The sequence below is a fragment of the Neoarius graeffei genome, chromosome 4 (assembly GCF_027579695.1).
Source record: "Neoarius graeffei isolate fNeoGra1 chromosome 4, fNeoGra1.pri, whole genome shotgun sequence".
Lineage (NCBI taxonomy): Eukaryota > Metazoa > Chordata > Actinopteri > Siluriformes > Ariidae > Neoarius > Neoarius graeffei.
This window is the reverse complement of record NC_083572.1, coordinates 35,385,679-35,411,394: the sequence shown is the minus strand read 5'-3', so window position 1 is coordinate 35,411,394 and position 25,716 is coordinate 35,385,679. Positions and strand designations below refer to the sequence as shown.

The following is a 25,716-nucleotide window of genomic DNA, read 5'->3' as shown; positions in this document are numbered from 1 at the left end:
CTTACCTTCCCTGACTCCGCCCTCCATTCACAGACTGATGCTTGACCACGCCCCTGCTGCCACAATGCGTTATTCCCTTATACTCAAGTTTTATTATTTGACATTTGTATGGTAAATTAAATATATACTTAAATAAAAACAGCAAATGAGGTGGTCTTCTTCCTTTCTACAATGCTACACGCTACACGATCAGTTCCTTGGTTCCTCCCCAATATATATACCCAGAGTCTTGCCCCTCGTGCCGCGTGCAGGTCGCGTGTGCTGTGTGCAGGCCACACATAGGGGTAGAAAGTGAGATGTACTTCTGTCTTGTGCATCGCACAAATAGCAAGCGTGGAATACTTGTGTCGTATTTCTGAGGCACGTCACTCATACAATGACCGTGCATCACTCATGATGTCACGAGTGATGAGCTGAGATGAAGTGAGGACCCAAGAACAGACTCAGAGAACAGGCAGTGTAAAGAGAAAACTTCTTTAATGAAGTAGATGGGAGAAAGGCAAAGGTACAGTAGGGCTCAGGCAAAAATCGGTAGGGAAAAAACAGGCCAGGATGTCAAAAACACAGAGGAGCAGGTAGACATGATCAGGGACAAAAAACAGGACAGAAAAATCTTCACAAAAACTGATGAACACAGGGACAAGGGAAATCCAGGCAGAGGTAGAAAAAGACACAATTCAAAAGAACAAGCAGGCAAAAATAGGGACAAAACCTGGACAGAAAAACTTGACAAAAAAACAAGGAAAAATTCAGGCAGGGGCAATCAAGAAGGCATAATACCAATGAGCTGTAGCGAGGCGAGGAAAGTCTACAAGAGACAGTCTGGCAAATGGAGTAGCTCCAAACAGTTCTTAAAAAGCCCTGGCTGATGGGAGAGGAGTGGTAGCAGGTGTGGGAGTGCCGCTTCAAGAAATGGCCTTCAGCAAGGCAGGACTGAATTCCTGTCCTGGATCTGGCATGGAAGTCCCACAATCTAAGGCATAGATGGACTGGACCGGACTGTGACAGTACCCCCCCCCCCCTTCAATGGGGGCCTCCAGGTGCCTTAGAAAGTGCCTCAGGGTGTTGTTGGTGGAAGGTGGGATCCATGATGATCCTGGCAGGAACCCAGCTCCTCTCCTCAGGACCATACCCCTCCCAATCAACCAGGTACTGGAGTCCTCTGCCTCGGTGTCATACCTTCAGCAACCTCCTGACAGTGAAGAACTCACCACCATCTATGAACCTGGGAGGAGGAGGGGATTTGGAAGGTGGGGACAGGGAACTGGAGACAAGGGGTTTGACTTGGGAGACATGGAAAGTTGGGTGAATACGGCGCATGGTTACGGGCAGAGACAATCTTACAGAGCAGGGGTTAATTACCTTGGAGATGGCGAAAGGTCCTATGAACCTGGGAGCCAATTTGCGGGAGACCGTCTTGAGGGGCGAGTGGAGAGCATTACCCGCTGCCCCACCCGATAGATGGGAGCTACCGAGCAGTGTCTGTCAGCTTGGTCTTCAAACATCTTGACAGAATGTAGGAGCTTTTTCCTGGTCAATGCCCACGTTCTCCTGCAGTGGCGCACAAACATCTGGGCAGAGGGCGCGGCAACTTCTTCTTCTTGGATGGGGAAGAGTGGTGGCTGGTAACCCAGAGAGCACTGGAAGGGGGAAAGACCTGTAGCAGAGGTGGGTAAGGAGTTGTGAGCGTACTCTATCCAAGGAAGGGTCTTGCTCCAGGAGGCAGCATCCTTGGACACCATGCACCTGAGAGCCACTTCCAGCTCCTGGTTGGCCTGTTCCATCTGTCCACTGGTCTGAGGGTGAAAACCTGAAGACAAACTGTGAGAAACACCAATAAGTTTACAGAAAGCCTTCCAGAATTGGGCAGAGAACTGGGGTCCATGGTCTGATACAATGTCTGAGGGGAGTCTGTGTAGAAGGAAAACATGGAGTATCAGCAATTCGGCGGTCTCCTTGGCGGCAGGAAGCTTGGGCAGAGAGATAAAATGAACAGCTTTAGAAAAATGGTTGACAACAGTGAAGATACAAGTATTGCCACCTGAATTAGGGAGTCCTGTGATGAAATCCAGGGCTGTGTGTGACCAGGGCCGGTGGGGAACAGGAAGGGGTCTCAGCAGGCCGGCAAGGGGTCTGTTGCCAGTCTTGTTCCTGGCACAGATGTCGCAAGCTGCCACAAACCTCTGAATGTCCTCCTTGATGGATGGCCACCAAAAATGTTGTCGGATGAGTGCCAGAGTCCGGGCTGCTCCTGGGTGGCACGCCATTCTGGAACCATGACCCCACTGCAACACCTGTGCCAGCATAGAAACAGGAACAAAAAGATGGTTAGGAGGTGCATCACTTGGCCCTGGGTCCTGCTCATGGGCCTTCTGGACCAGGGTTTCCACCTCTAACAGAGTGGCCCCCACCAGGCACTGTGGAGGAAGGATGGTCTCAGGGGAGGTCAATTCCTCCTGGAGGGGAGAAAACATTCTGAACCAGGCATCGGGCTTACCATTCTTAGAGCCTGAGCAAAAGGAAAGTGTGAACTTGAAGCGAGGAAAAAAAGAGAGACCATCGGGCCTGACGAGAATTGAGGTGCTTGGCAGTCCTGAGGTATTCGAGGTTCTTATGATCTGTCCATACGATGAAGGGAAGGTCTGACCCCTCCAACCAATGTCTCCATTCTTCCAAGGCCAGTTTAACCGCCAACAGTTCCCTATTGCCAACGTCGTAGTTTCTCTAAGAGGGGGAAAGCCGACAAGAGAAGAAGGAGCAAGGATGAAGCTTGCTGTCACTAGCCGATCTTTGGGACAATATGGCCCCCACCCTGACTCCGAAGCATCGACCTCAACCACAAACTGCTGGGACGGATCTGGAATGGTGAGTATAGGTGCTGATGTGAACCTTTGTTTGAGCTCGGAGAACGCCTTCTCAGCCCCTTCCTCCCAGCTGAAAGGGACCTTGGTGGAAGTTAGAGCCGTGAGGGGCCCAGCCACCGTATTAAAGTTCCTGATGAATCGCCTGTAGAAATTCGCAAACCCAAGAAACCACTGGAGTTCTTGCCGAGAGGATGGGGTGGGCCAGTCAGCAACTGCCTTGAGTTTCAGGGGGTCCATCTGAATCTGTGCAGGGGAGATAATGAAACCCAGAAAGGAGACTGAACTTCTATGGAACTCACATTTCTCGGCCTTAACAAAGAGTTTATTTTCCAGGAGTCGCTGAAGGACCTGCCTGATGTGGATGTGGTGTTCATCAAGGGAGTGGGGAAAAAATCAATATATCATCCAAATAAACAAAAACAAAAACGTTAAGGTAGTCCCTCAGGACATCATTAACGAGGGCCTGGAAAACCACGGGAGCATTAGTCAGGCCAAATGGAACCATGAGATATTCGTAGTGGCCCGTGGGGGTGTTAAATGCTGTCTTCCATTCATCCCCTTCCCTGATCCTCACGAGGTGATAAGCATTACGCAGGTCTAGCTTGGTGAAAATCTGGGCTCCCTGGAGTAACTCAAACGCCGTAGACATGAGAGGTAGGGGGTAACGGTTCTTGATGGTGATGTCATTTAGCCCACGGTAATCAATGCAAGGGCACAAGGATTTGTCCTTCTCCACAAAAAAGAATCCTGCCCCTGCAGGAGAAGAGGAGGGATGAATAATTCCAGCTGCTAAGGACTCTGTGATGTATTTATCCATGGCTTGCCTTTCAGAAGGAGAGAGAGAGTAAAGTTGCCCCTTAAGTGGTGCAGTCCCAGGGAGAAGGTCAATTCCACAGTCATAGGGCCTATGGGGAGGAAGAGAAACAGCTTGAGACTTGTTGAACACAGGTTTTAAGCCATTATACTTAGGAGGCACGTTAGAGAGGTCAGGATATTCACCAATGGTGGGCTGGAGCAGCTCGGCCTGAGGGAGGGCAGATCTCAGGCATAACAATAAACAGAATTGACTCCATCCTAAAATGGTGTTGTTAGTCCAGTTGGCATGGGGGTTATGTAGAGTTAGCCAAGGCAGACCAAAAACTATCGGCACATGGGGATTACTCATGACAAAGAACTGGATGAATTCAGAGTGGTTGCCAGAAATTCTTAAAGTGACCAGGGCTGTTCTATGGGTGATGATGGTCGGACCAGTACCATTAAGGGTCAGGACAGTGAGGGACAGGTTCAGAGCCAGTAGTGGAATCCCCAGGCACTTGGCGGTGGTCGAGCAGATCAGGTTTCTGTCAGCCCCTGAATCAATGAGTGCCTGGAGGTCGTGGGGCCGATTGCCATGGATAATGACCACTGGGAGTAGCAGTCGATCGGTAGGGGGCTGATTCTGGACATTGCCCACCAGGGCCCCTAAACTCACTGGTGGGCTCTTCCTTTTAAAGGGCAAGATTGGCAGAAATGCCCCAGTTGTCCACAATAAAAACATGCCCTCATATCCTGACGGCGCTGTCGTTCCTCAGGTGAGATGCGGACTCGGTCTACCTGCATTGGCTCAGTGGAAGGAATGGGAGGCTGAGGGGAAGCAAGACTAGTCCGAGTTCTCTCTTTCACCCGCTGTCTGATCCGGAAGTCAATACGACTGGCGAGGTCCATGAGACCAGGGAGATCAGGTGGCAGTTCTCGTCAGACCAGCTCATCCTTGTTGGAGTCTGACAGCCCGTTCAAAAATGCATCAAACAAGGCACTCTCATTCCAGCCACAAGATGCTGCCAAAGTGCGAAACTCAATCGCATAGTCAAAAGAGGACCGGGCACCCCGCTGTTGAGGCACATCACTCATACAATGACCGTGCGTCACTCATGATGTCACGAGTGATGAGCTGAGATGAAGTGAGGACCCAAGAGCAGACTCAGAGAACAGGCAGTGTAAAAAGAAAACTTCTTTAATGAAGTAGATGGCAGAAAGGCAAAGGTACAGTAGGGCTCAGGCAAAAATCGGTAGGCAAAAAACAGGCCAGGATGTCAAAAACACAGAGGAGCAGGTAGACATGATCAGGGACAAAAAACAAGACAGAAAAATCTTCACAAAAACTGATGAACACAGGGACAAGGGAAATCCAGGCAGAGGTAGCAAAAGACACAACTCAAAAGAACAGGCAGGCAAAAACAGGGACAAAACCTGGACAGAAAAACTTGACAAAAAACAAGGAAAAAATTCAGGCAAGGGGAATCAAGAAGACACAATACCAATGAGCTGTAGCGAGGCGAGGAAAGTCTACAAGAGACAGTCTGGCAAATGGAGTAGCTCCAAGCCCTGGCTGATGGGAGAGGAGTGGTAGCAGGTGTGGGAATGCTGCTTCAAGAAATGGCCTTCAGCAAGGCAGGACTGAATTCCTGTCCTGGATCCGGCATGGAAGTCACACAATCTAAGGCATGGATGGACTGGACCAGACTGTGACACGAGTCTTACGGTCATCACAAAAAACCCCTACTAGCCGTGCTGCTGACTTGGTTCAGGTGTACTAAAGGAATACGGGTCCCGTACGTAGTGTATGCATTCTTGATTTGTTGCAAGACCCGTAGAATTTGCATGTGCAGGACCAAAAGTCTCCATGGGCAGTCTGCGACCTTCTACGGTGCTGAACACACGCAAGTCTCAAGCACGGTTTTGCCAATTTTTTTTTTTTTTTACCGTAGACCGCCTGTAGCAGCCCATTGGCGGGTTGTGAGTGAGGCTTTACTTTTGACACTGAGTGTGCCTTAATCCACCTGACTATTCTTTGGCTCACAATTTGGATTTGTTTACCAGTTTGCAACAGACACTTCTCTGTGATTGCATCCATAAATTGCCTGCACCTCTAACAGGTGACCACTAGGTTTTCAGACTACAGGCATTCAAAAATAGCTAAAATAAAAAAAATAAATAAAAAAATTGGGAAGCATAAACTCCAATATTGACAACCAGCTAGGAACCTGAATTTCTGCATGCATAAAGTATTATCTCTCTCTCTCTCTCTCTCTCTATATATATATATATATATATATATATATATATATATATATATATATATTATATATATAACACACCAATTTTAATTTGCCAACAGGCTGGCATAATTATGAAATAATTAAAGATATTGTATATGTAAAACTAGAATGCTTATGCTTATGTACATATAATATTAACGCTAAGTATTAGAGAGACATTTGCTCATTGTTAGAATGCAGGCACTTACAGATGTATGCACAGAGGAGAGTGGGGTGCAGACTGACAAAGCCAAGACATGAGACTAGAATCAGAGTCGGTAAACAAGCTAGGGTCGGGCGACCGGTGAACAACACAGGGAAGATAAGGCAAAGAGGGAAAATGTGAGAGATAAAGAAAAAGGGTTAGAAATACAAGAGGCAGTCAGAAGAAACCAGGCTTGGTATGTACTGAGCAGGCAGAACGATACTTTGCACTGGAGTGTTTCTTAGGGGAACTTAAATAGAGGGACATGTGATTAAGGAAATAAAAGACAGCTGAGTTTCAGTAGGCTGGAAACAGAGGGCGCTGTGTGTCTTGGGAACTGTAGTTCAGAGTGTCCATGTTTGTAGTTTGTTCTTTCTCAGCGGGTTTACTGACAGAACCCCCTGAGGAGTTTCCTCCAGGAGCTACATTCTTTCTTGGACTATCCCTACCTCTGGGTGCTGGTTTGTTAGGATATTGGGCATGAAACTCTTGTTTTAGAAGTGGGTCAAGAATGTCCTTGGCCCTGACCCAACTTTGTTCCTTGGGTCCATATCCCAGGTACTCGACTTGGCTTCCTCTTCGTCTTGAGTCGAAGATTTTATTTACATGGTAGATGGGCTCTCCCTCTAGACTGAGTGTAGGGTGCTCCTGGACTGGTGTGTTGCTGGCAAGGGGCCCCGGGATCGCAGGTTTCAAGTGTGATACGTGGAAGAGCTTTACTTGGCTGTGAGGTGGAAGGTCAAGACAGTACGATACTTCATTAATGTGGCGCATAACCTTAAATGGCCCAATGTAACGTGGCTGGAGTTTTCTACAGGTGTGGGATTCTCTCGGGTTCTTTGTGGCCACCCAAATTCAGTCGCCGGGGAAAAGTTCGGAGCCTCTCTTTTATACTTATAAGCATATTCTTTGTACTTGGTGCAGACTGATTCTAGACGTTGATGGACCTCCTCCCAGATGGTTTGACTGCATATGAACCAGTCATCGATGGCTTGTACCTGGCTGGGTGTGTTGTCCCAGGGAAACAAGGGCAGTTGGTAGCCAAGTATGCACTGAAACAGTGTTAACTGGGTAGCTGAGTGTTTAAGTGAGTTCTGTGCATACTTGGCCCAAGGAAGGAAGCACGCCCCGTCCCCCTGGTTACGCATGCAGTAGATCCTCAGGAAACACCAGATCTCCTGATTTGCTCATTCTACTTGGCTGTTTGACTAGGGGTGATGGCTAGATGTGAGACTTATGGATACTCTCAACCTCTCCATAAAGCTTGTCCAAAAAACATGAAATGAATTGGGATCCCCGGTCACTGACTATATCCTTGGGGATGCCATAGTACCTGAAGATTTGTTGAAACAAAAGCTCTGCAGTCTGAGTGAGGCTCTCATTTCTACAGGCCAGTTCACTGATGATTTCAGGGCACAGACCTTGGTGAAAAACTGCTTTAAGGGCTGGCTCGTTCCATCCACTGGCAGCCGCTAGTGTCCTGAAGTCCAGGGCATATTCAGCAACACTTTGAGACCCTTGAGAGCTGGCGAGTAGACTCTCCACAACCTCAATCCCCTCTGGTTCATGGTCAAAAACTCTCTTGAATAGGGAGAGGAACTGCTCATTTAACTTAGTTTGCTTACCACCCTTGTTCCAAATAGCAGTTGCCCAGCGGAGCCCGTTACCAGTGAGAAAGGATAGAAACTTCGCAATTTTATGCTCCTCAGATAGATTCGGCATGGTGGCGAAATACATAGAACACTGAAGTAAAGTCTTGACAAAGCCAAGACATGAGACTAGAATCAGAGTCGGTAAACAAGCTAGGGTCGGGCGACCGGTGAACAACACAGGGAAGATAAGGCAAAGAGGGAAAATGTGAGAGATAAAGCAAAAGGGTCAGAAATACAAGAGGCAGTCAGAAGAAACAAGGCTTGGTATGTACTGAGCAGGCAGAACGATACTTCACACTGGTGTGTTTGTTAGGGGAGCTTAAATAGAGGGACAGGTGATTAAGGAAATGAGAGACAGCGGAGTTTCAGTAGGCTGGAGACAGAGCGTGCTGTGCATCTTGGGAACTGTAGTTCAGAGTGTCCATGTTTGTAGTTTGTTCCTTCTCAGCAGGTTTACTGACACTCATTAGCTCAAAGTAGTAAGTGAAATATCACTGATTCAAGTGTATTTAGATCTGATTGCTGTAAATTTAATTTTCAAACTTTACATTAACATCAAGGAATTTGCTGTTGAATTTGCATCCAGCTAAAATCATCCCTCTGAGGGCATTTAAATGAGATTGAGGGGCCATGTGACCCATGGATGGATGTAAAACTGTTGATGCCTGCTCCAAAGACATATCAGTCCCAGCACCGCATTTCACAGGGTTATTAGCAGCCTAAGAGTGACATCTTGGACATCATTTCATCCCAACTGCATTCATTCTTTTAACCAGTTATCAGCCAGTTCAAATAAAATAACACAGAGTCCAACTCTTACAAGTTTTATTTTTTATTTATTTAGGTTTGTTTGTTGGTTGAAGGAATCAACATCATCTCTGGCATTCTTCAAATCAGTCAAAATACAGTTGCATGACGAATTTAAATTCTGTACATTTCTTCATATATTTTTAGCACCAAGTCCATGCAAACCCATTCTTCTGATAAGATCGACACCGTTCCTTTAAAGGTGTTAAGTTTAGTTGTTGTAACCTTATGAGCATGTCTTAACTTGTGGTAGTCCACTTCATAATACACCAACAGAGCAAGGCAAAATGGATGCTATGACTGCTATTGACTGGACAGTCTATTGACTTGACAAGATGCTAACTTGAGACAATTGGGCCTGTGCCAATTTCACAGGCTTTTATATAGTATTGTTGTGTCCACAATATTGATATTGGCCATTTTGAAGGACACATATTTTAAAAAGTAAGTCAGATACAGCCTTACTATGAGATGGACTACCTGAGAAGTACACCAACTCTGGCTAGGAATTTTACAAGTGCACAACTTTGGAAGATCACTGAATTTGTTAAAAAAAATTAACATTATTTTCTTGCATTGCATTTTAAAAACCAATGATCAGATCAAGACAATATTTGAGATTTATCAGTAAGTTAATGTACTACTTGTCAAACTGTGTGTACTAAAAGCTTTAGCAAATTCTAAGATCATGGTGCAACCACATCTGGGTTGAGTTAATAGAATGACCCTACTATCAAAGGTGTTGTGTCTCAGTCAGTACTGTGCAGGTGGATAAGGATATTCCAAATGGAAACCACGGTTATTGTATTTTATTTATTTAGTGATTTAAACATGTATTATACAATGAATTGTTTTGGTTCTAAAATCAGATTAGCTGAACTGTATTCCAAGTCGTAAAAAACGTGATACATACACACCTGTGACTGCAATAATTCTCTATTAAATGTCCAGGTTTTAAACCAATAACCCTAATCATTAAGTCATTGATCTGTCAATAGAGTATTCTAATTCTTGTCCTTTATACTGCTTAGCAACCAAACCTTACTGTTAACCAGATATTATATTTGGATGGTTAATCATTCTCAGCAAACCAATGACAGCAAAATGTTGGTGTCATGGCACTAGTTATAGTATTGGTGTGTGTGTTTTTTTTTTTTATTTTTTTAATAATTTCATCTTTAGAGGATATTGCTGTATGTAGGTGCATAGTTACTGACTATAAATCATTTTTTTTCCATGTGAGGATGAATTAATAATCATCTAGCCCTTTATTTGTGTTAGTTTCTTAACTTTTTAAATTTTTCCATTACTGATATGTTTTCTTTACCTTATTTGACTATTTGTGTTGTTTCTGATAATAAAGGAACATCTGTGAAATCTAACAAATGTTCTTGTATAAGCCCCACATTCAAGGTAACAATGGTGGTGAATTTGCAGTAATATTAGCTAGCTAAATAGGGAATAAATCAGGAGTGGGCATGCTGTTCTAGGAAAATAATCAAGAACAGGATGGTGTGATTCCACTGCCACCCTGAAATTAATTTCCTGTATCACCATGCCCTGAAGCATTTCATTCCTCTTCTACAACACCATAATTATTTATGAATTTATTAATCAATAAAAACACCATGCTTTAAGGGCGGCACGGTGGTGTAGTGGTTAGCGCTGTCGCCTCACAGCAAGAAGGTCCTGGGTTCGAGCCCCGGGGCCGGCGAGGGCCTTTCTGTGCGGAGTTTGCATGTTCTCCCCGTGTCCGCGTGGGTTTCCTCCGGGTGCTCCGGTTTCCCCCACAGTCCAAAGACATGCAGGTTAGGTTAACTGGTGACTCTAAATTGACCGTAGGGGTGAATGTGAATGGTTGTCTGTGTCTATGTGTCAGCCCTGTGATGACCTGGCGACTTGTCCAGGGTGTACCCCGCCTTTCGCCCATAGTCAGCTGGGATAGGCTCCAGCTTGCCTGCGACCCTGTAGAAGGATAAAGCGGCTAGAGATAATGAGATGAGACCATGCTTTAAACATTCATAGGTGCATTTCATGTTTTTGCTATCACGCATGTTGGAGCAGCTATCACAGTTGTTCCTATTGTTTTTATTTTCTAATGTAAATATTCTTCCAGAATAATTTGGCCTGAGCTTCCCAAAAGCATCGTAGCACAAAGATCATCATTAAATGGTAGAGCGAGCAGCACAATAAACAAGTCTGGGGAATCAGTTTTGCGCTGATGACGACATCCTAAATTCACTGGAACAGTGAGTTTGTCTCTTGCATGGTCCAGCCCACAAAATAAATGATCTCTGATATTCCAGAGCTCTCTCTCCTAGTTAAGATGCTCTCAGTGTTAAGAAGCTTTTGGGGAACCCACCCCTGATCATTTTGTTCATTTCATCATTTTGCTGTTTGAACAGTTACAGATATTGCTGTACTCGCTGTTGTATGCAACCATGTAAACAGTTTTTAAATGATTTAAAGTCTGTCTGTTCTTTGACATCATTAAAAGATTCAAAAAAAGAAAAATGTTTTCTTGTTTTCACACATCATTCAAGCTAGCTAAATCCTCTGCTGATCCCTTACTCTGGAGCATATGTAGCCTACAATCAAAGTTGATTTAGGAACAGCTAGTAAAATAAAGTATCAATATACATTCATTGCTGTGGGTATAAATGGATTCATTAACTTTTTTTTTTGCAATTTCATTTATTGTAACAATCCTGTGAGCAGAGGGTCTGTAAGTTGAAACACCTTGCTGATCAGACAGGTCAGAGGAGAATGTCCAGACTGGTCTTAGTTGACAGGGAGACTGTGGGTGGTAAAAGAGAGCAACTGGACTTGCTTGAAGATTCTTGAAGATGTTTCACCTCTCATCCGAAAGGCTTCTTCAGTTCTGTCTGACTAACGACTGCACACCAACATCCAGCTTCAACCTCTTCATTAAGTTTGCGGACGACATGACTGTGGTGGGTCTCATCAACAATGGCGATGAGACAATCTACAGGAGTGAGGTGAGCCGCCTGGCCATGTGGTGCAAGGACAACAATCTCCGCCTGAACGTGGAGAAGACGAAGGAGATTGTTGTGGACTTCAGGAGAGCGCACACCCAGCATGCTCCACTAATTATTGACGGTGCTGCAGTGGAGAGGGTGAGCAGCACCAAGTTTCTGGGTGTGCACATCTCTGAAGACCTGTCCTGGAGCAACAACACCGCATCACTGGCCAAAAAAGCCCAACAGCGTCTGTACTTCCTCCGCAAACTGAGGAGAGCAAGAGCTCCGGCCCCCGTCATGCAAACATTCTACAGAGGCACCACCGAGAACATCCTGACCAGCTGCATCACCGTGTGGTACGGTGCCTGCACTGTGTCCTGCTGCAAGACTCTGCAGCGCATCGTGAGAGCAGCTGAGAGGATCATTGGTGTCTCTCTCCCTTCTCTTATGGATATCTATAACTCCCGCCTCACCCGCAAAGCCATCAGGATTGCAGGTGACTCCACCCACCCATCTCACAGCCTCTTCAGCCTGCTGCCGTCGGGGAGGAGACTGCGGAGTCTCCGGGCCAAAACCAGCAGGCTCAAGGACAGTTTCTTTCACCAGACGGTCAGGAGGCTCAACTCCCTCCCCCCTCTGCCCCTCCTCCCCCCTCTGCCCCCTGCCACAGATTCTGCCCGCACACACCCCTGCCCCCCCCTTCAGCATCTGACATGTCACCCTCACAGTCTCCCCCCCCCCAACACACACACACACTCTCAACATTCATTCGCACACTGAACTCAGGGACTGCACATTTCACTTTACCTCGCTCATTTGCACTATTCTGCACTACCTCACCTTAACAGCTATTAGTTTATTGTTTATACTGTTTATTTCATGTTTACCTGCTATACCTCAAGTGCCCTTGACTGTTTATTTTATGTCCTTTTGCTCCAATTTATGTGTATGTGTGTATGTGTGTGTATATATATGAGTGTTTAGTCTATGTCTATTTCTTATCTAGAGTGTTTATACTGTTTATATTGTTTATTTCAATTATTCTATTTTTATTTATTGCATTGCCTGTTTGCACCGTGGGTCAGAGAGGATTGAAATTTCATCTGTGCTGTATGTCGAGCATGTATAGCATATTTGACAATAAAGTTGACTTAACTAAGGCCAAGTTTACATTAGACCGTATCTGTCTCGTTTTCTTCGCGGATGCACTGTCCGTTTACATTAAAACGCCTGGAAACGCCGGGAAACGGGAATCCGCCAGCGTCCACGTATTCAATCCAGATCGTGTCTGGTCCGGTGCTGTGTAAACATTGAGAATACGCGGATACGCTGTGCTGAGCTCTAGCTGGCGTCGTCATTGGACAACGTCACTGTGACATCCACCTTCCTGATTCGCTGGCGTCGGTCATGTGACGCGACTGCTGAAAAACGGCGCGGACTTCCACCTTGTATCACCTTTCATTAAAGAGTATAAAAGTATGAAAATACTGCAAATACTGATGCAAATACTGCCCATTGTGTAGTTATGATTGTCTTTAGGCTTGCCATCCTTCCACTTGCAAGTGGTAAGTGACGCGCATACCCGATATGCACTGAGAGCACACACACAGCGGCTCAGTCCCGAATTACTGCTCGTGCACTTCACTCGCGCGCTCTGTGAGCTGCGCAGGGCCGGAGTGCGCACCCTCCAGAGGGCACTCGCTGTTCAGGGCGGAGTGATTTGGAGGGCAGGATGCCTGCGGAGCCGAGCGTATCCGTGTATTGGCGTTGCTGTGTGCAGGCGAATCGTGTATTGGTGTTGCTGTGTGCATGTTAATCATTTTAAAAACGTTAATCTGATGATCTGCTGATACGGTCTAATGTAAACCCCACCTAATAGGGAGTATCAGGTATTTATCCTCTCATGGATGAAAAGTAATCCTAAGGTGTCGTTAAGCCATCCTGTTGGTGTAGGTCACTGGGGGCTGGGTGTGAACGGCCTAGAGAGTCGTTGGGGTGATCAAAGGATCGTTGGTTCTCTCTGTCCTCCTGTGAGTCACTGAAAACAGCTGGGTTTTGGTGTGCATTCAGTTGTCTGGGAAGTGTGCCAAGGACTGCATTGTAGGTGGCTGATAAATGCAGACATCCCAAGTCTCCCAGAAGTTCCAGGAGTCTCTCACATATTGATAGCAGCTCCCTGATGCCCGCAAATTACATACAATCTCACGGAATCTAGAGCAAGTGAGCAATCTTCATCCCGAACCTATCAACCAGTCAGTGAATGCATAGAGCATGAAGAAAAGCAGCAGCTGCTCCAGCTGTTTTCTGGAACCCAGGAAATTAATGCATGGTACAAATCATCGTTTTTGGTTGTTGTTTTTTTTTTTCAACTGATTTGGTGTTCAACTTTCATGGTTATGATAAAGCAGTGTCTCTTTGTAATTGTCATCTTTGTAATCTCACTTGTTCGGCGGAAGGCTCAATAATGGCAATAAATTACTTTTAGTTTCAGTGCTGGAGCAGCAGGAGCAGGTGACGCGCAACCATCAGGAATTTGTTCGGATTCACCTCCAAAACTAAGTCGCTCATAAAACTACAATCTTTTCTGGTTCAAACAGAACCAATTAGGACCATGTACACCCTTTCTATTTTGTGCTACAACGTTAAGTAGAGGTGTGTGTGTGTGTGTGTGTGGGGGTGTCAATGCGTAATTACCGTTATTTATTTATTTATTTTTACTAAAATCATCGTATCTCTGCAACCATACAAGATTTTTTTTTCAAAATTCCAAACCCTATGATCTTCTTGTGGTGTCCCTTTACAGAGAGCTGATTTTAAGGTGAATTAACTGTTTGAAATTTTAAGGTAAAGTCTCTACAATAATCACAGAATTGGAGTGAAGGAAAAAGCCATTGCAAGATTAAATTATAATTTATAAACTTCCCTGTGTATTTCTGAATCTTGTTGTTGCACGTCGAAACATGATTTCAATATCAAATGAATGGACATGCCATCCTGCTATCTCTCTCAACTAACTCATCTGAGTTTTCTGTGTTTATAGGCTCTGAAAGAGATTCTCTCACAACATGAGCAAAATTTACGCTGTTCAATTAATACTGTATCTTCAGGTACTATTAACACATCCATCTTCCGTCAAATATGTGATTTTCTGATGTGAAAATCAGCACTCTCCAGTCACAAGACAAAGCAATTCTACAGAGATGCGAGAGCATTCTACATCAGAAGCTTTAAAAAAATAAAATAAAGGAAAAATTCCCAGTGAGAGATCAAATCTTGATGAATCTGTCAGTGGTCAATCCTAAGAACCATGATGATGTGAAACCAGAGCAGATTTTGACTTTGGCAGAGAGATTTCCAAATGTAATGAAGGCAGATGCCAGAGAACAACTCCATTTAGAAGTCCTGGATTATGTCTCATCTAACCTGGAAGCACTGGTGCCAAATTATAAGAATTTACCAGTTGATGAGTTCTGGGGGAAGCTGTCCAAAGTCACATCTGTGAGCCCAGGGCAGTTGAGATTCAGGGAGCTCTCTCAGCTGATGAAGCTGCTATTGGTGCTGCCAAATTCTAACTGTGATGTGGAAAGGGCATTCAACATGGCACGTCACATCAAGACAGAATTTAGGAGTCAGACGTTTCACCAAACACGTGTGAATCCGATGTCTTGCAAGATTAACAAGTTTATTGACACAGAGTACTACGAGGTGGAGGTGTCTGGAAAATTGCTCAAATCTGCAAAGCAAGCAGCCTCTAAATACAATGAAAGCTTGCAAAAGGAACAGGCATAGAACAGAGGAAAGGAAAGAGCCCTTTAGGCCTAGGCCTACATGTACAGTTGCATTCATTGTCATTCATGTAATTCATTCATTGTTCTGTTATATTCATCTGTGTTTCGGTATCTAAGTAAAGCAATGTTCTGTGGTGAACATTTCTATCTATCCTGGTCATCCTTCCTTATTTATGCGGGGGGGGGTGTCCAGATTCAATCAGTAAGGAGCTTAATATATGGCACATTGTAGTTATCATAGTTTATGGGTTGGGGGCAGCTAAGTCCCCAAGTCAGGGTGTCAGCTATGAATCTGAGTGAACTGAGTGAATTCAGGTATTGTTCATCTCCAAAAGGCCACCCCAAAATCCACCAGAATGCAGGAAATCACATCAACCAAATCCAAATTTTCTGGGGGAGTACCCCCATACCCCCCGGCAATATATTTGCCCCCCCCCCAAAAAAAAAATCCTTCCCCAAAGAGGGGGACCTCCCTGAAATGAATTTTGTCAGGTTGGGATGTCTGTAAATGATGTCTTAGACCACCACCTCTGTTCAGTGATTGCCGTTCCACGTTGACAAAAATGGCTTCTTTAACTCCTCACTCATACCAACGATCCTCTCTGGCTAGAATGCGTACGTTGCAATCCTGAAATGAGTGTCCTTTGTTGTTAAGATGAAGATAGACAGCAGAGTCCTGGCCTGAGGAACTAGCTCTCCTGTGTTGTGCCATGCGCCTGTGAAGCGGTTGTTTTGTTTCCCCAATATACGAGTCCGTGCATTCCTAACTGCACTGAATTGCATACACTACGTTGTCCTGTTTGTGTCTGGCTATTCTGTCCTTACCCTATGATTGAGTTACTATATTCTTCCTGGCAGCTCAGACCAATCTGACCATTTTCAACAAGGCATTTCCACCCACAGAACTGTTGCTCAGTGAATTTTTTTTTTCACCATTTTGTGTAAACTCTAGAGATCAGCAGTTTCTGAAATGCCCATCTGGTACCAACATCCATGCCACAGACAAGGTCATGGAGATCACACTTTTTCTTCCTTCTGATGTTTGATATGAACATTACCTGAAGTTCTTCACCTGTATCTGAATGATTTTTTTGCATTTCAACACTGCCACATGATTGACTGATTAGGTAACTACATGCAGGTGTACAGGTGTTCCTGATAAAGTGGACAACAGGGATATTATAATCAAACTGCATGCCTGTGTTTATAGCAATTTCCTGTTATTACTCCCTGCATCTACCTTGTATTTTTTCTGTATTTTTGATGAAGTACCAAGTAAGAACAGTCCTCTTAGGCAGCTGGGCCATAGAAGGTTCACGCTGCACGCTGCATGCTGCACGCTACACGTTCACGTGAAGAACCGGACCCTGGGCCATTAAACTTCATGCTTGGATGTTCACGTGTTGCGTCTGTTCTACTTTGACCGAGTAACCAGCAATATGGACTCTTCGGATGACGACGATTGCCTCATTCTGCTTTTACTGAGACAGAGGAAGAGAAAAAGGAACAGAATTTGGAGCCGAGAACACTTCCTTCTGAGAGAAACCCGTGGTGAATTTCACCGAACATTCTATAATCTGCTTGACAATCCCAATGAAGAACTATTTTTCAATTATACCATTCAATTATATTTTTTCTGAAGTTTTCCCCTGAAAGCATAGAGTTATCTCCCTAGACCCGTTCTGATTGGCTGGCGCGGCGGTGACCGCATGCATTGACTGGAATTTCCATCTTCACGCCTAGAAAAAAGTGTGCATGTTCATTTCTCGCTTCACGCGTGAAGTGTGCAGCGTGCAACGTGAACGCCGTTCTATGGCCCAGAGCAAGTCATGCTACGTTTGTCCACTTTTCTTTACACGCGTGTAGCGTGTAGCGTGCAGCATGCAGCGTGCAGCGTGAACCTTCTATGGCCCAGCTGCCTAAAGTCTTTAAAAATAATTACAGCAGCATACCTAGCCAAATAATAGGCTAGCATGATATACTGATACAATGATACCGGGTAATGGGTTGAGCTGTGTATCCAAGATGAGGACTAGAACTGAACACAGAAATTGGTAAATGTACTGTACCTGTTGTCTTTGTTTCCTCTTCCTTTATCTCATCCTTCACCTCCACATCAGCAGCCTGTTCCAGTTGTGGGGTCAGTGGTGTGCTGTTAGGTTTTGGTTTGACCTCTGACTCTATTGAACCCAAGAGTAACTCCTGTTTTATGTCATTGTCAGCTTCAGGGTCTGGGAACAAAGAGTGGTCTGGTACAGGGTTGGAAAAGGTGGGAAACAAAGGAAATGAAGAAGGCAAAGTGTGTGGGGAGAGTGTGGGGTTGGCTGGACTAATCTCTACTAATTCTAAGGAATTTTCAAGGGGTTTTCCAGAAGCTTCTTTTACCAACAATTTTTCACTTGGGTCATGGGGGGATTCTTCAAGTAGTTCCTCCAGGGTGCCTTTGCATGGTAGATCATAAGGCTCTGTTAAGGGCACTTTATCTGGTTCCATTAAGAGTTTTTCACATGATTCTTCCAAGTACACTTGACAATGATCCTTCATTTGTTCCTCACTTGGCATGTTGCACTCTACCTTCAAGGGTTCCAACTGATTTTCCACTAGAGTTTCTATAGAGGGCCCATTATTTGCTTTGCTTTCAATTTCTTCTAGCTTCTGATCAGTTTCCAAATTACTATTACCACCTTGGGAAGTTTCCTCTTTCTTAAATTGATATTCTACATGTTCTGCTATATCATCTGAACTAGGATTACAACGTGTGATGTCAGAATCACTCAGCTTTGTTTCTAGCGCCTCACTAATGGACCCTGTTTGGTCAATGCCTACATCTGAAAGTGCAAGAGGTTGTGGAGCAACATAGTCAGGTGGACTGCCAGATAAATCTGGCTGTTCCATGGATGTCTCTCCAGCATTTAGATCCTTGAACAATATGAAGCTTGATGCTAGGGGTTCTACATGGTCACTCTGGGAGTCAGAACTGGGTATGCTTAAACAGCCTGTAAGTGGATCCTCCCGTTCCTGTCCATCTTCAGACTGAGCAGGGTCCAGGAATTCTGTTTCCAGTGAAGGTTCCCCCAAGATAGGATCACCTTCATTGAAAATATCAGCAGTTTCAGCATGATCTGAGCTTCCCCATGGGGCTTGAAGTTCATGTAACTCCACTGAAGGGGCCATTAACCCAGTCTCCTCAGAGGACCCCTGTTCTCCCACAAGAACATCATTTCGAAGTTTCCCATCTATAGAGTCAGTCATGTCTCCTTGTGCTCCAGTAATGTCTCCTTGTACATCATATGAATTTAACATACTCTGACCAGCTGAGGCAGAATTAAATGGAAATCCATTGAAGGACTCTTTACTAGTTTTGCTATGAAGGGAGCCAGATGCCAAGCCTTCATGCTGTAAAGACTCAAGATCCAAAGTGTCATTAATTGTGGGGCAGTCCAAGAAGCTTTCCCTGGAATTTGCAGGCATAGCCAAAGTGCTTTTTGATTCTGATGCTGCTATGACTTCTAAGGCTTGGTGATGTCCATGTGCATGCATGTGCTGGTGTATTTGTGTGGAGTGAGTAGGATGATACTCTGTGAGCTGAGGAGAATTGCAGTGCCCCAGACAGCAGTGTTGATGGGGCAAACTTGACACTGGATTTCCATGGTTTTCTTTCTGAACGTAGCTACGGTAGGTTTCCAGGAAAGACAAATGAGAATCATTCAATATGTAGAAGTCAGTGCGACTAAGTCCATGCTTGGCAACACCAATGAGAAGATCATGGTCATGTTTGCCACATTCCCACCAAACAGGCAAGTAAAGACTAGGACGACACAGCTTTAGCCGCTCCTCTAGGAGTGGGTGATGCAACACCTGCTCACGAACCTTTCGCATGAGCTCAATGCGGTACAGTGTACGAGCAGCTCGTTCTTCAGTAATGGGTTCTATACAGAGAGTGGGGTCAACTAAACCTACAGTGGAAAACAAAAGTCAGAAATATAGTTTAAGTAATAAAACTAACCCATCACAACATGTCATCCCTTTAACCACCCATCTCTACCTTCATCTTTCCTTGGTGGCAGTCTGCAGGCAGTACGACACATGGAGACAAAGCTCCAAAAATATCTCTCCAAACTTTCATCTGTTTTTCTTTCCAAACGAGCAAAGATACGGAACTGGTGCCAGTCAAAAACCTTCTTCTCTGGGTCATACACCACGCCGAATGAAGACACAGTACGGTAGAAATCAGCCTGTTCACGGCGTGTCCACCTGTAATATGAACACACCATAACATTGTTGGATAAATTTATTAAATTAAAACCAGCTTTAAAAAAAACTGTAACTAACACTATCTTAGTAATTACTAATTTAGTTTTCTTTTGTTATGGCTCCAAAAACACTAAGCTGACAATGGTTTCTTGAGTTTATAAATAATATAATGGATGCAAGTGCAGGACTTTAAAGTATCTCTTTAAATATTTGACTTGACTTGGTTATGAAGAATACCAGAAAAAGGACATAATGATATTATGATGGAGGAATGACACAAAAACAGGAAGAATAAAGTGATTCTTGAATTCAGAGAGTAAGGAAGTATGCGTAGTATATGTATAGTGCAGTGTGTAGTGCACATCAGAAGATGAAGTTTGATTATTTCCTTGTTGTTCATCTGTTATGCCAAGTTACAAGTAAAATTAGTGTAACAATAATAATAATAATAACAAATCAGAAGTGAAAGTACTCATCAAAATAATGCAAGTATGATTTAAAACCAATCTCATAAAATTACTATTCAAACAGCAAGTAATTTCATATGATTTTTTATATCTATAATGTATTACATTGAAATGTATCAGAATATCAGTTATTGCCAAAATAAAACAATTAATAAACACAAACACAAAAAATCTGCTCACTGAAGTACTAAACCATATTCCTAATTATAAATAAATAAATTTAAATGTATTTTACATCCCCGCAATTTTACAACAGCAGTTTCAGGCCAGTGGCATTCAGCGCATGTGCTGACACTTTCTTTGTTTTATCTTCGTGACTGGCGGCACGGTGGTGTAGTGGTTAGCGCTGTCGCCTCACAGCAAGAAGGTCCTGGGTTCGAGCTCCGAGGCCGGCGGGGGCCTTTCTGTGTGGAGTTTGCATGTTCTCCCCGTGTCCGCGTGGGTTTCCTCCGGGTGCTCCGGTTTCCCCCACAGTCCAAAGACATGCAGGTTAGGTTAACTGGTGACTTTAACTTGACCATAGGTATGAATGTGAGTGTGAATGGTTGTCTGTGTCTATGCGTCAGCCCTGTGATGACCTGGCGACTTGTCCAGGGTGTACCCCGCCTTTCGCCCGTAGTCAGCTGGGATAGGCTCCAGCTTGCCTGAGACCCTGTAGAAGGATAAAGCGGCTAGAGATAATGAGAATGAGATCTTCGTGACTGTTAGGCTAATCAACATTTCAGTCATTTTATGCTTAGGGTTTAGATTAGGTTAAGGCTAGGTTAGGGTGAAAAAATCCCGAACTGAATGGTAAACTGTAGGTGCTAAAGAAGGCAACTGGACTTGCTTGAAATTCTTGAAAAAATAGGAAGAATAAAGTGAAAAAACAGGAAGAATTTCAAGCAAGACCAGTTTCCCTCTTTAGCACCTACAGTTTACGATGACCTGGATGACTGAGAACCTTCACAGACATATAACTGAATGGTAATATGTATGGCGACACATACAACCAGCACAAATGCACACTTGCCAAACCCAAGAGGACAAGAAACAGTAGATCAGGTTGTGCGATGCAGTTGTACACTTCTAGGGGGGTCCGGGGGCATGCTCCCCTGGAAAATTTTGGAGGAAAAAATGGTGTAAAATGGTACACTCTACTGCATTCCGGGTGCCATCTTCTTATTCTTCTTTTGGCTGCTCCCAATTAGGGGTCGCCACAGCGGATCTTTTGTCTAGGGGTCGACCGATAATCGGCCTGGCCGATATATCGGGCCGATATTCTGCATTTTTAGGGTTATCAGTATCGGCCATAATTTCGACAGATATGCCGATAACATGCCTTTTTGCAGCCATTTCGTTCCTAACGCGACTGTCACTGCACGTCCTTTCCTGCACTCGCCTCTCTGAGTTCAAGAACATGGTCCCGCCCACCACAACATCTGATTTGTTTGGCACAAGAGATATAGCCAATCAACACGTGTAGCTAAACGCTGTGAACTGTTTCAAGGCGGCCGTACGGGCACTCGGGCAGAAGCGGCACAAGGGATACAGCCAATCAACACGTGTAGCTAAACGCTGTAAACTGTTTCAAGGTGGCCGTATGGGCACTCGGGCAGAAGCAGATCCCACTTCAAGGTAAGGACACGCTGCTTTTGCCGCAATAAGTCACAAACACACAAGTTGCAAAAGCACAACATCATTATATGTTTACATTCTTCATCAACTACTCGTTAAAATTGTCCATTTGCATCTGTGTAGCCAGGCAAACTTAGCTTACGGAAGGAAGCACTTGAATTAGCCTACAACCAACTAGTCTCGCTGAAACTACATGTAATGTTTCCTTCACTACAATATAATCCTCCTAAATTGGGAATATTAGGCTTGGGCATTAAAAGCATTAGAATGTAGATGGTTACTTGTTAAGTTGTTACATAATAGGGAGTGATAGCCTACTTTATGTTTGATTTTACTTTTTAAAAAAATGCTGCAGGCAGCTCCCTACACTTGATTTGTTATTTAAAAACTACTTGAAGTTGGTAAGTCTTAGTTCTTAGTGTAAAAGAATCCAGAGTGTATTTTCATTTATTTTCCACTGAAAATGGTGAGCTGTAATATAGTAGGGAGTGATTTATTTTTTTATTGGTGAATATTTATTTTATTTCTCATTTTATTCTAATGTTTGACTTTATTGTACAAATGCTGCTGGCATCTCCCTACACAAAATTTCATGTTCAATTTTACAATTAAACATACATTTCATGGATATGAAGGTCTGTGTAAGTGTGTGCTATGTTTAATTTCATGTGAATTATAATGTTTACATTTATCGGTTGCACATATCGGTTATCGGCATCCCAATTCCATAATAATCGGTATCGGTATCGGCCCTGAAAAAAACATATTGGTCGATCCCTACTTTTGTCTCCATTGCTCCTTGTCTTCCGCATCCGTCTCTACCACACCTGCCACTTTCATGTCCTCTCTCACCACATCCATGTATCTCCTCTTTGGCCTTCCTTGTTTTCGTGTGCCTGGCAGCTCCATCCTCAGTATTCTCCTTCCAACATGCTCTGCATCTCTTCTCAGGATGTGCCCATACCATTTAAGTCTCATCTCTCTTAGCTTACTTCCCAAGCTCTCCACATGTGCTGTCCCTCTGATGTGCTGGTTCCTTATCCTGTCCAACCTTGTCACTCCCATCGCAAACCTGAACATCCTCAACTCCACCACCTCCAACTTTGCCTCCTGTCTCTTCGTTAAGGGTACTGTCTCCAATCCATACATCATAGCTGGTTTCACTACTGTCTTATACAACTTCCCTTTCACTTTTGCTGGGACTTTCCTATCACAAATGACTCCCGAAATCCTTCTCCAACTGCTCCACCCTGCCTGCACTCTCTTTCTCACCTCACTATCGCAGCCCCCATTTTCCTGCACAGTTGACCCCAGGTACTTGAATTCACCAACTTTCTTTACGTCTACTCCTTGCATCTTCACTACACTCTCATCCCCATTCTCACTGATGCAAATGTATGCTGTTTTGCTTCATTCCTCTTCGTTCCAATGCATACCTCCATCTCTCCAAACCCAGCTCAACCTCCTTTCTACTTTCACCACATATCACAATATCATCCGCAAGCATCATGTTCCATGGTGACTCTTGCCTCACTTCGTCCGTCAAGCTATCCATCACTATGGCAAACAAGAAAGGACTCAAAGCAGATCCTTAATGAAGTCCCACCTTCACCTTGAACCATTCAGTCATTCCAACTACATACCTCACTGCTGTTTCACTGTTCTCATACGGTACATGTCTTGCACCACTCTGATATACAACCCTGATTCCAAGAAAGTTGGGACAAAGTACAAATTGTAAATAAAAACGGAATGCAATAATTTACAAATCTCAAAAACTGATATTGTATTCACAATAGAACATAGACAACATATCATATGTCGAAAGTGAGACATTTTGAAATCTCATGCCAAATATTGGCTCATTTGAAATTTCATAACAGCAACACATCTCAAAAAAGTTGGGACAGGGGCAATAAGAGGCTGGAAAAGTTAAAGGTACAAAAAAGGAACAGCTGGAGGACCAAATTGCAACTCATCAGGTCAATTAGCAATAGGTCATTAACATGACTGGGTATAAAAAGAGCATCTTGGAGTGGCAGCAGCTCTCAGAAGTAAAGATGGGAAGAGGATCACCAATCCCCCTAATTCTGCGCCGACAAATAGTGGAGCAATAGAGATCTTGCATGTGACGTCACAGCCGATCCAGATTGTGACAGACGCCATCTTGTAGGTCAAACGCCATATTCCGCCTTCTACTTCTGGTTCTACTTCTGCTTTTACTTCTACCTTTGCTTCTGGAAAACCCTACTATATACAATTCTACTACAACGGCTGTGGCTACAAGCTCTCCCTACCTGTGCACGGTTTTTATGTTTTTTGTGTGTATTTTTGCGTGTTGTTCGTCTGTACCGGACTTCAATATCCACTACAACCGTATGGACTTACTGGACATTGGTTTCCAGCAGAAAATGACAGTTTGTAGCGATTTCCATCGCATGCACAACATTCCAGACGAGAAAAAAAAAAAAAACACATTCCGGACGAGACCAGATTGCGAGACCAGCGGGGTCTCCGTGGATTGTTATCGGAAGCAAAGCAAAGGAGGCGGCACCGGGAGCCGAAGCAAAAGCGAGGCTACAGGCAGAGCCGGCCTGTTGACTAAGCTCAGAAAACAGCCACTCAAATCTCCACTGCCAAGCCTCTACCTCTCCAAAGCCAGATCCATGTAAACAACACGGACGATTTGGAATTACCTTATTCTATAATCGGCTGGTCAGTGCTATACTCAATACTTAAGTGACTTACCCATCCAGTGAGGATCATTTTCTTGTTTACAAGATGCCACATCTGAGTCGCTGACAAATCCTGAATTTCTGTAAAGATAACTGTCCAGAGATTTATAAGCACGCAGTGCTTCACCACTGAACAGCGAGGGAAAGTTGATGAGGTAATCATACACGTCCGGGTATTCCGCTGGCAGTTCAAAATCCGGTCGTGAAAACTCCGTCCGGAAAGCCATAAGGGTCACAAATCTGTAGGTCGTTTATTTTAGACATATATCTAGTTATCTGTTCATTAGAAAAATGAGCCGTGTAGTCCGTCGGTTGAAATTGATCCATTCTGTACACGACTGCAGCAGTATTCAGCGGTGTTTTTGACCGACACGATGGCGGTTGTGTACTTTCCGGTCACGTGACTGCAAGATCTCTATATCAGAAAGGAGTTCGACAGTGTAAAATTGCAAAGAGTTTGAACATATCATCATCTACAGTGCATAATATCATCAAAAGATTCAGAGAATCTGGAAGAATCTCTGTGCGTAAGGGTCAACGCCGGAAAACCATACTGGGTGCCTGTGATCTTCAGGCCCTTAGACGGCACTGCATCACATACAGGCATGCTTCTGTATTGGAAATCAGAAAATGGGCTCAGGAATATTTCCAGAGAACATTATCTGTGAACATAATTCACCGTGTCATCCACTGTTGCCAGCTAAAACTCGATGGTTCAAAGAAGAAGCCGTATCTAAACATGTTCCAGAAGCGCAGACATCTTCTCTGGGCCAAGGCTCATTTAAAATGGACTGTGGCAAAGTGGAAAACTGTTCTGTGGTCAGACAAATCAAAATTTGAAGTTCTTTATGGAAATCAGGGATGCTGTGTCATTCGGACTAAAGAGGAGAAGGACGACCCAAGTTATCAGCGCTCAGTTCAGAAGCCTGCATCTCTGATGGTATGGGGTTGCATTAGTGCGTGTGGCATGGGCAACTTACACATCTAGAAAGACACCATCAATGCTGAAAGGTATATCCAGGTTCTAGAGCAACATATGCTCCCATCCAGATGACGTCTCTTTCAGGGAAGACCTTGCATTTTCCAACATGACAATGCCAAACCACATACTGCATCAATTACAGCATCATGGCTGCGTAGAAGAAGGGTCCGGGTACTGAACTGGCCAGCCTGCAGTCCAGATCTTTCACCCATATGATGCACATTTATGCATCATAAAACGGAAGATACGACAAAAAAGACCTAAGACAGTTGAGCAACTTGAATCCT

General features: G+C 44.3%; 1 protein-coding gene across 21 annotated transcripts in view; it reads right to left on the bottom strand.

Annotated features, from left to right (window-relative positions):
• The window catches only part of chd6 (chromodomain helicase DNA binding protein 6), a 379,195-nt gene that overhangs the window by 53,011 nt on the left and 300,468 nt on the right, over positions 1-25,716 (bottom strand). For all 21 annotated transcript variants that reach the window (XM_060919167.1, XM_060919164.1, XM_060919158.1 and 18 more), the window contains 2 exons: positions 19,420-19,628; positions 17,444-19,330 (listed from right to left, as the gene is read on the bottom strand). In XM_060919167.1, coding sequence (XP_060775150.1) covers positions 17,444-19,330; positions 19,420-19,628 — 2,096 coding nt within the window. The remainder of the gene's footprint in view (positions 1-17,443; positions 19,331-19,419; positions 19,629-25,716) is intronic.